The sequence below is a fragment of the Phragmites australis genome, chromosome 2 (genome assembly GCF_958298935.1).
Source record: "Phragmites australis chromosome 2, lpPhrAust1.1, whole genome shotgun sequence".
In the NCBI taxonomy this organism is placed as follows: Eukaryota; Viridiplantae; Streptophyta; class Magnoliopsida; order Poales; family Poaceae; genus Phragmites; species Phragmites australis.
Window position 1 is genome coordinate 27,099,129 of NC_084922.1, and position 10,618 is coordinate 27,109,746.

Genomic DNA, 10,618 nt, shown 5'->3' on the forward strand with positions numbered 1-10,618 from the left:
GGCAGTCGTTGGGCTGCGGCGATGGCGTAACCGCATCCCCGATCCCTTCGGGGGTCGTGGGATGCGAGACAACATCACTGCGCATATATGTAGGCCGGCTCTTCCTTCTCTATGGGTAGATTTTGAAAATCATCTCCATTCTCCTGGTTTTCTCACTGTTTTCTCTTTTGGTGTTGGGAATCGTCTCTTGAGCTGGAGCCAAGTGGAGCTCGGTCTTTGGTTTAGTGATTCGGAGCTACAAGGGATCGGGTGAAGAAGCCCTTGTGTTGGTGCTTGTTGGTGCTGTGTGCATCGAGGCTCGCCTGCACATATCGACGCGGTGCGGTGAGGCTATGTATCTCCGTCTTCCTTCTCGCCAGTGGTAACTAGCGGGTGATTACCTCTGTCATCTGTGCATTTCAGCAAGTCACATTGTGAGTTTTCCCCTCTTCTTGTTCTGGACAACACTATTATATATTCTAGTTGCTTGATAATGAATTGATATTCTGAGACTGGAGACGTTACTAAGTACAATAGTTGGACATGTGATTCTCTAGTTTTGTGATACGTGTAATAGTCCCTGGTGATTTATTTTAGTGGCTCACATTGATCTGAATTTGTGCTTCGAGACACATTTTTTGTGTTGATTATCTAGTGGGCTATCTGTTATGGTTACAATGATTAGTTTGTGCGCAACCGTTAGTTCAGAGATATTTTACCAAAATTGATTCTGGATAATGAAGTTGATTCATCTTGTTTGCGATAGTCAGTACTTGCTTTGAATCTTGCTATCCTTTTGTTTATCTTTGATTTGGTACAACAGCACTATTTCCAATAATGTTGTTTAATTTGTGAGAACTCTATCCAGACTCTAATAACTAGTTGAGAACTTAGTAAATTGTCCAGTCAATAATATTTTCAATAGAACAATTAAGGGGTAGGACCTTATTAGTCCCGAAGCCAATTGTCATTCATTTACTGAGCACTATTATACAAGATATGTATCTATTGTCTGGAACATGTTGTATACATGATTTCAGAAATTGATTTTTATGTTTTAATGTCAAATCTTTTAAATGTCATGTATATTTGGTACATTATACTATGTCTTTATATATATTTATGTGAAGTGAGATCTATGCTCATTTTATCGCAATTCATACAATAATCTAGAAATCCAATCGCTTAAAAAATCTTATTAGTACTCCTACTTGTAAGCTATATTGACCTCAAAATAGGGTATGTCACTTACAAACGGTGTGTGTGACAAGTATTTTCAAATGAAGAAAGCAAGTAGACGAAAACTGAGAGATGTATTGAATTATGGCATGTCCACATCCACGTAAAAAATGTTAGTACGGCATTACCTATTTACCTTGTCATACGTGTGCGTGTTAGCTCAAGAATCATCATGTCACAACTCACGGGCTAATAAACTATAGCGGATCAATATACGATCATCCACAAAATATTAACAACCTTTTTTATATATACTTGCATGCGACAGAGAAGATGATGGCCTAATCAGTAGCTGACTCCACGGAGGAACACAAATGCAATACTCGCTTACAGGTTGCAAAAGCAAAAGTTGAAAGGAAGGGGAAAAGTGCAATTATTGACTCCACAGCTGTTGAGCATCAAGTCATCAGCACCATTTTTTATGGCTGTCATCTATAGTAAACATGATCTAAAAGTAGTAAACTTCATTTAAATAAAAATTTATCATATATACTCATTAGTTAATATGATTAACGTTAAGTAAATCTTATCTATCATTTTAAGATCTACTACGAAGACAATTCAAAGATGTTGGAGAAGACGACGTGTGCAGACCATCCATCAGATTTTTTCCCAAAAACAATAGCTTAGCGCAGCATCTTGCTTACAGCATCTAGCACGCATTCAAGCGAACAACTAAACAACCAAAAACGCTTACGAATCCTTACTCAGATCAGATGCCCCCACCCACACACACACAAAAAAACATGGCTCCCAAGTTGAGGTAGTGTTGGTTAGTGAGATGTTTCTATACGGGATGAATCTATTTTATTTTTTAATTCTATATGGGATGAATCTATTTTATTTTTTAATGTTTGGTTGAAAGATAAGAGAATATATTATAGAAGAATATTTCTTTAGATACCGAAAGAAAAGAGGATGCTACAAATTTTTTTAGCCACGTGCATCCTAATCAGGACGTGAGGATATCGATGAGTCTAAAATTCTAGAATAAACTTATTCTATGCCTATCACTAAATAAGAATTTTAAATCATTGTATTTTTAATGCATTGATGGGTCGTCTCATACCGTCCTCCAACACTGGCTTAACTCTCTCTCTCGCAAATTCTTTTCTCGCGCGGCATTTTTTTTTTTTTATGATATCGTCTCCTTCTCTCAAAGTCAAATACACAGGGAATATACAAGCACGACGAACCGACCAGAGGAGGAGCCGGAGCTACAAGATTCCACCAGCGGCGGCCGGGGAGGAGGAAGGAGATTGGAAATTTGGATTTGGTCGGGGCGGGGCGGCCGGCCGATCACCCTCGGTACGGCTTCTCCTCCTCCTTCTTCCTCCTCACGATCCTTCGCTTCTTCCTTTCCTTCCTCCTCCTCGGGTACTGCCGTTTCTTGATTTCTTCCGGATAATTTGTGCTACCCTGCATTCATCTCGTTTAGCACGGGGGTTTGGCGCATTTATGTAGAGGATTGGATTTTTTATATTATGGAATAAAATTATCCCAGCTTCTGCAGCATCAGATGCTCGCAGCCGTAGTTGAGGGTTGGATTTGACCGTTCTAGAGAAGATTCTTGCGCCATGAAATGGTTGATGCACAAGCAGACCCAATCTTGAACAGTCATGCATATTCGTCTGGGGAGCATGAGCTGCAGAGTGCAGACTGGGACTCACAATCTAGGATCCAACATCTGAATACTTCCAGTGTATGGATATTGCTCTGTTGAATTGAGTACAGGCCTTCGCCACAATTTTTTAGAAAATAGGATTGCAAATGCTCGACATTGAGTTGCAGCCTTGCTTTCATGAAGAGGAAATAACAATATCTAGTGACATCTTTGTCCTTTTATACATAGCCTTGTATTTGGTTCTTTTATCGTTATTTTTGCGAACCTTATAAGATCATTGACATATATATTTTTTTAATTGCAACTGTGCTTTTGCAGATTCGTCCAAGATTTGCAAGTTGCTTAATTTTGCATTGGAGTCGCTGGATGTGATTTTGATGGGCTGCCTACCAACAAAGCATGCCAATCGCTCGCTGGATTCACTGGATGCACGGGAAGCTGTAGCTCTTGCTGCTGAAACATCTTGTGAGAAAGTGGATCTACCAGATTTTGTTAATATTGCTACTGGAACACCGTGTGAGAATTGAACCTCGCCTTCATAAGAAAGAGGAATCGATACATTGTTTTTTAATGTACTGTGATGAATTCCTGCCCAAATCCACGCATCAAGATTGCTGATTTTATACATGTCAGAAATGCATGCTAGTATATAGTTTTTCCTTTTCACAGTTCTTGAGTCAAACATGCCTAACAAAACAAATGCCTCAGCTAGTTCTTTGGCTAACTCTGATATGTATGTAATTGGGTTTTATACAACAAGTTTGATAAGCTTCACCTATTATTGCAGTTACTGTGAGTGAAGTTGAGGCATTATATGACCTCTTCCGGAAATTAAGTAATACAATCATCAAAGATGGTCTAATTCACAAGGTACTCCTAGATGTGTAATTTTGGTCGGCTAACATTCTTGGAATGAGCTAATTTAGCATGCGGCTCTATTGTTTTTTCTTTTTTTCAGGAAGAATTCCACCTTGCTCTCTTTAGGAAAAAGAAGAAGCAAAATCTCTTTGTTGACAGGGTAAGAGTCCAGTTATGTCAAATGCTCAGTTGCTGATGGCGTTTAACATCAATAAAACTGGAAAAACAGCTGCTCCTAGTTTTTGTAACAAATACCTCCTGATGATTGTTTGCAGTTTGCATTCTTGCGTTCATTATTTACTTTACTATTCACCACCAGAACTCATCTGTCAGTCCCTCTAAAAGCATTTCTACTTAAGTGTCATAACTGTAGCTTATGTACTGTTTGCATCTTGGAGTGACAAAAAATGTTATACAAATTTTGGACATATTGTTGATTATGATGCTTTATGTTGCACTTTAAGAAAATAGTTCAAATGTGTCAGTGTCATAGCCTAATATCATTCCTATGCCTATAGCATTTGCTATAACAGAACTCCAAAATAATTGCAGGTATTTGACTTGTTTGATGAAAAACAAAATGGTGTAATTGAATTCGGTGAATTTGTTCGTTCTCTTAGTGTGTTTCATCCAGATGCACCTGAAGAACAAAAAATTGCTTGTGAGGATTACTCTACCGAAACCATGTTTCTGTTTAGAGTCTATAGAAAATTCTAGATTTGAATTTTGTGAGCTTATTAACTCTACAATTTATTACTGCAGTTGCATTTAGGTTGTATGACTTAAGACAGACAGGCTTTATTGAACGGCATGAGGTGAGTGTTATTTTTCTTTCCATTTATGTAAAGTTCCTGTCAGTACACAGAATGATATCTACTTTTGTGTTCAGTTGCACTATTGCTGCATCCTAGTTATATATTAGTCTTTTTTTTTTTGGTCCCTTAGAAAGGCTTTTGCCGTTTCCATTTTGGTACACTTGCAATATAGAGTAAGCTTATGTACAGGAGTTGAGATCAATTACAACAACCTGGTGTTGCTTCAAGACTAACAGATATGAAGAATGCCGAGGCATTCCTTAGCCAGAGATGTACTAGAATAAAACTTTGAAGTGCCAGTGCTGCTCCTTTATACAATTTGACCTGCAATGCGATACATTGTTTTGGTTACATGTAGGGATTGTATGTTTTGACCAATCAATGAATGATACTGATCGCCGAAATCAACCATAAGCAGTGTTACATAGGAGGTGAGTCTGTCTGCCTGTGAACCAGCCTTGCTACCGTGAAGTGCCTAGGGGCTGAAAAGGTTTTTGTCATGTTGCCACCGACAAAGGCATAGATAGATATGTGAAGTGTGTGGTAGATGGAAATTGGAAGGAAGTGGGGAGGGGATAGGACAGATCATAGTCACAGGGAACGGAGTTCAAGGCGTGTTCCTCGACCCCGAGACATCAGCCCAATTCGAGGGTCGGGGTCAAACAGGGTCGACGTTCCGATTCTGGATGGGACACGCACCGTTGCCGCTCCCCTCTGCTACGGAATGATATGCAGACGAGGACGAAGGCTTACCTGACTCAGACGAGAGGACATGAAGACGGGGGCAACATACGAGCAGAGGGGTGACGGCCCTCCACGGCGCCGACAACTTTCGCATCGGCGGAGCGACATTGATGGGCCTCGTCACCGGGTACCTCATCACCATGGAGAGTAAGGCGACGGCGGAGAGGGAGGCGGTGGGAGGAAAGGAGGTGCGGGCTGCGGGCGGAGGGGCAACAGAAGAGGCATCGATGGGGCAACATAAGAGGCAAGTGGTTAGGTGGGCTGGATGGGGCTGATGGGCCAACCGCGGCAGCCCATCTCTTCTTTCCTTCTTTTTTCTTTTGGTTTTCATTTCCAACTTTGTGATGGATATTATTTACAATGAGGCGTCGACCCGAATCATTGACCTGGATGAATCGGGGCCACGTTCCGCATTGTTAATTTGTCGTCCCGAGGAGGTATACCCCCTTCGTACCACATTTTTGTGATGTCGACCTGCGTCCTGCGACCCCATCCCTCAACCCGATTGACCCGAATTTCTGATGACTATAGGACAGATGGCTTGTGTTCTCCATGGTAGATGGAAATTTGCCATGTCTGAAGGTGAATGTGAGTTGGTACCCAGTGCATGCAGTAAGGAGTAATCAGTGAAGGGACAGATATTGCTCACAGATATATGGAATTTTTCGTTTTTATTTGAATACTTTTGATATTATGCGGAATTTATTCCATCTGACCCTAGCTTAGTATGAGGTGCAACATGTGCTCAGTGACACCAGCAGGAATCTAAAAGAAACTGAGTGGAAAACTAGAGAACTTGTTTCACAGATGATGGATGAGGGATGAAATGCATGAAAGTTGCTCAGTTGTATTTCTGAGAGATTTGTAACCTGTAGTGAATATTTTCTCTGCTAGAGAATTATGCTGGAAATCCATTTGCCATGTATGGTTTACCTCAGAAACAGGCTGGAAGCATTTTGTTCTTTGACTGTCAATAGATGAACTGGTTGCCTTAGATGGCCTTTTACACTAGTTGGTCTTTTGACCATTTATCCCCGCACCATGTCTATTGCAACAAGCATGTTGTATCAACTCAGTTATGAGTATGACATGATTGTAGGGTACGAAATTAGGGATATTTCTTACTAATATCAGTTATGTTGCAGTTGAAGGAGATGGTGTTGGCTCTGCTGGATGAATCAGATTTGAATATTACAAGTGATGCTGTCGAGATGATTGTTGACAGGGTATGGAAATATTACATCCATGTAGTCCTGGTGTCCTAAATCCCTAACACACAAGCAAAAGATGTCCCTTTTGCATTGTACTGAATCTTTTGGTGTTGATTGACAGACATTTGATCAGGCTGACACAAAAGGTGATGGACGAATAGATCAAGAGGAATGGACTGAATTTGCTAAAAGTAATCCATATGTACTGAGGAATATGAGTCTCCCATACCTTAAGTAAGTATGCACAGGATTTTTTTTTTACTATTTACGATGATATATTACCAAGACTACGTAGTCAATAGAGTTGCCTTGCTATGTGACATTGTTGAAAGCAGAATATAAATGTGACCATAGAAGTCTAGTCGGAGTGGGTCGGTCTTGCTTTTGGTGGGAGAATATTTCTTTCCCTGTTTTACATCTAATCTGTGCCCTTTGGGTTGCTTCAAACTCTCACTTTTGGCTGACCATGTAGGCAATTGACTGATTTGTAAATGCCCATCTTTTACTCACTATTGATTTGGTCATATCCCTCAGGGACATCACCATGGTATTCCCAAGCTTTGTGATTCACTCAGAAATCAGTGAAGCAGACATGGCTCTCTAACCTGAAAAGTAATGGCAAGTTTGCAACACTTTTCTGTACATCCTGATTTATATTAATGAAGGGGTGCGCTGGAAGCTTTTTCGTCATAAAAGGTTTGCAACACTTCTCTGGTGACTCCATCCATTGTGTGTAGAAAAGGAGTTTGGTTCCTTACCAACAAGCGGAGAATATAGCATCCAACTCCAGCATCACTGACCAAATGTTCAGACTTGCACAAGTGTACAATCACACAGCAATTGCTTCATTGTTGGCCGTTCTTTTTATCTTTTCCGCTTTTACGTTGGAGAATGCTTAAGCAAGGAAGCTGTAGCCCTGCAGATCAAGTGTAGCAATTCAAGGTCTTAAAACAAAAAGGGTGTACAATAAATCGACGTTTAACTGATGTCTCCTCACAAAAAAGGGGTTAATTGTTCTCTGAGAATAAGTTGACGTGATCCCTCAATTTGACCTTATGTAACATTGGTAGATTGGTACCATATGTGTTATGTGATGCATGTATCATATATGTTCCTGTAACCCAGGCTGCGAATCTCTTGCAAATATACGTCGCTTTGAAGGACCACAAGTCGATTGTAGAGAATTATCCCAACTAAGGTAACTGCAAGAGGAAGATGGTGCAGTCGAAATTTTGTAAAGCAGAATAAGCAAGTCACGTTTCGGAGAGTGCCGAAGATACACGTCGGAATTGCCATGTTTGCGAGAACTAGCTTGCTTGAATGTACCACTGCAACTGATGCCATGTGGTGGCAACCGGACTGTTCGCCGCACACACTATGGTTCATATGCAAATCGCAGTTTGCATGCTACAGCAGTGGGCCGAAATGAGCAATAGAACGTCCTGTTTCGATTCATCGCCCAATAGAACTTCACGCATGGGCCTCCATGGGACAATGAAGTGTTCCAGATCTGCTGCCGAAAATGCACGAGGCGCCAATACAACAGCAGATTTTTGGAAAAATCTAAAATTAGACAACATACGCTACCGTATTTATCGAAATAGATAATATATTATCGTATTTATAATTTTTGCATTCATATTCGGCACATTATTTACCGAAAATTAACTTTCATTACATCGTACGTCAAAAAAAATATGGATCATGCCATATTCGGCACATGAGGTTCCGAATATGGCACTGTAGCCTATATTTAGCACCTCATATGCCGAATATCAGTTGTATTCAGCACATGAGGTGCCGAATATGGGCTACAGTGCCATATTCAATACCTCATGTATCGAATATGGTCTGGCTCCGGTTGTCGCGTCGCCGTCGCTTCGATGTTTACTTTCTATGCAAATGGCCGATATGCATGCATGTTACTTTACTTTTTGCATACGGGTACGTCGTTTTGCTGTTTTCGGTGCGTCATGTTGCCTGCAGCCTGCTACAAAATGAGGAGTGAGGAGGAGCAGCAGAGGCAAGGAGTAACAGAGGCGAGCAAAGCGCGAGGTGAGGAGCAGCGGCGCAATGTGAGGCGGGGAGGAATAGCAGTGCAGCGCGAGGCGAGGAGCAGCATTGCAAGGAGAGGAAGAGTGGCAGCGCGAGAAGAGGAGGAGCGGCAGCGCGAGAAGAGGAGGAGTAGCAACGCGAGATCAGTTACAGTAAATACTTAGATTATATATGTAATTAAGATCAGTTATAGTAAGTACTTAGCTTATGTATGTAATTAATACTTAAATTAGTAATAGTAAGTAGATTGATTAATCTGTTAAATTATATTAAGTTGATAAATTAGAGTATTTGGAGTATTTGAATAGTTTGATTATATGAATTTAATTAGTCAGTGTAATTATATTATTGACTTAGTTTAATCAATGTAATTAGATTATTCCTTTAGTATAATTATATGTATGTCATTAACCAGTATAATTAGAGTATTTACGTATTTAATCAGAGTTATATAATTAATCGGAATAATTAGTTTAACATAACTAATTTGATTAATTAGCTTAATCACCTAGGTTAATGTATTTATTATTTATCGAGGGACATAATTAGTTGTGTATCGTACATACATCTAAGTAGTTATTTTATTATACGTACGTTTGTTTAGCAGATATGATATTAGTATCCATATTTATTATGGAGAACGTCCTGCTGTTTTGCACGGGAGGCTCGTATCCATTCAGAACTGTCAGCATATAGAAAGTACGGTTGAGGTACCTATTGATCTAAATGACCTGAAATCACATGTTATAAGCCTTTTACATGTGAACCGGCAGTCCTATAATGTTGTCCTGGAGGGTGCGCAGTCACAGCTTATTTCAAACAGCTCGATCGCTGTCCATACGTTGTTCGAGATGAGAAGGAACAATGCATGAGCTTTGTACTCACGCAAAGCATTGGAAGAGAACTTTGAAATGGGGGTGTACGTAAACATAGTATCACGATTGGTGCAAGGTGATGCAGTGACTAGCGTGGAAGGTTCAGGCCAGCATGTGATGCATGAAGAGGAGGGAGGGCATGTCGGGGAGGGCAGTTCCGGTACAGAATTAACTGGAGTGAACCCTTTTGAGGTAGATGCAGGATGCATGGATGATGAACCTGGTGGTAGCGGGGATGAAGAAGCTGTTGACAATGATGACCCGGTGCCGACGATCTAGTACTTTAGTGATTCTAGGCTGCTGGATTGTGCCGTCGTTGAGTATAACACCTATCCAACTGGGGATACCAATAGAATTGTTAATAATTTTTCTCATCATCTCTAATATAGAGTGACCAAGGTAATTATGCTAAGTCTTGATTTGATCAGGATAGAAAAATTATTTTGTACGTAATATGTGGTACGGGTTTTATTTATAGTACAATTCATATGGTATATAGGGAATCTTGCCATATCTGTTGATTAAGAGGAGAAATTTCTCTTTTATTATCATCGTGGGTTTCGATATGAAAACTATTCTGATGGATATCTTTATAACCTATAAGGTACGGGTTGAATCAGATACTATATAGTATCATCGATTTTAACTTGAGGACCCATAGGGAGAGTAATTATGGCACGACCAGAGCCAAAAATAATTACATCATGTATAGCGATTATCAAAATATTTCTTTGTCTCTTAGTAAAAGTTTGAAAATATTTTGTTTCCCTAAGTACAAGATTTTTTGTGCATATGTCCACAAGGCATATTTCCTCCATCGGATTGATTCTCGCAGTTATCTATATATAGAATTGAATAATTTGATATTAAATTCTTGATCAAATATATAGAATACATACAAATTTTATGTAGTATGATAGTGCTGATACAATATTGTATTACAATATTTAATGGGACATAGATAACATGGTATCTAAGGAATTAGGAGACCAGTTAAGATCTCCAAACATGTCGTGCGAAGCAAATTTGACAAACATATTTTTCGTGCTCATGGATCTTCTGGTTGCAGAAGAGTCTGGTTATTACTTAGTTCTTGTAGAACTTGTTGTGAACAACTAGCCTCCTTGGTGGAGTCAGATTGAAGATTGAAGTGTACTTCAAATCTTTGTCCTTGAGCAAGTCAGTATATGTCCCACGGAATATAAATACAAATCAACT

The 10,618-nt window shown here is 39.8% G+C and overlaps 1 protein-coding gene across 3 annotated transcripts; it reads left to right on the forward strand.

Moving 5' to 3' along the window:
* The first annotated feature begins 2,352 nt into the window (after positions 1-2,352).
* Positions 2,353-7,577, forward strand: LOC133906270 (calcineurin B-like protein 5). Of its 3 annotated transcripts, XM_062348132.1 has the most exons (10): positions 2,355-2,526; positions 3,161-3,358; positions 3,630-3,712; positions 3,801-3,860; positions 4,253-4,361; positions 4,463-4,515; positions 6,405-6,485; positions 6,592-6,704; positions 7,005-7,082; positions 7,208-7,577. In XM_062348132.1, the coding sequence occupies exons 2-9, from the start codon at positions 3,220-3,222 to the stop codon at positions 7,072-7,074; spliced, it is 708 nt and encodes a 235-aa protein (XP_062204116.1). In that variant the 5' UTR covers positions 2,355-2,526; positions 3,161-3,219; the 3' UTR covers positions 7,075-7,082; positions 7,208-7,577. The 3 variants fall into 3 exon arrangements, with proteins under 3 accessions (XP_062204124.1, XP_062204131.1, XP_062204116.1); XM_062348140.1 differs by having other exon boundaries at positions 2,353-2,595; positions 7,005-7,577; XM_062348147.1 differs by having other exon boundaries at positions 2,354-2,526; positions 3,161-3,307; positions 7,005-7,577.
* Positions 7,578-10,618: the final 3,041 nt, after the last annotated feature.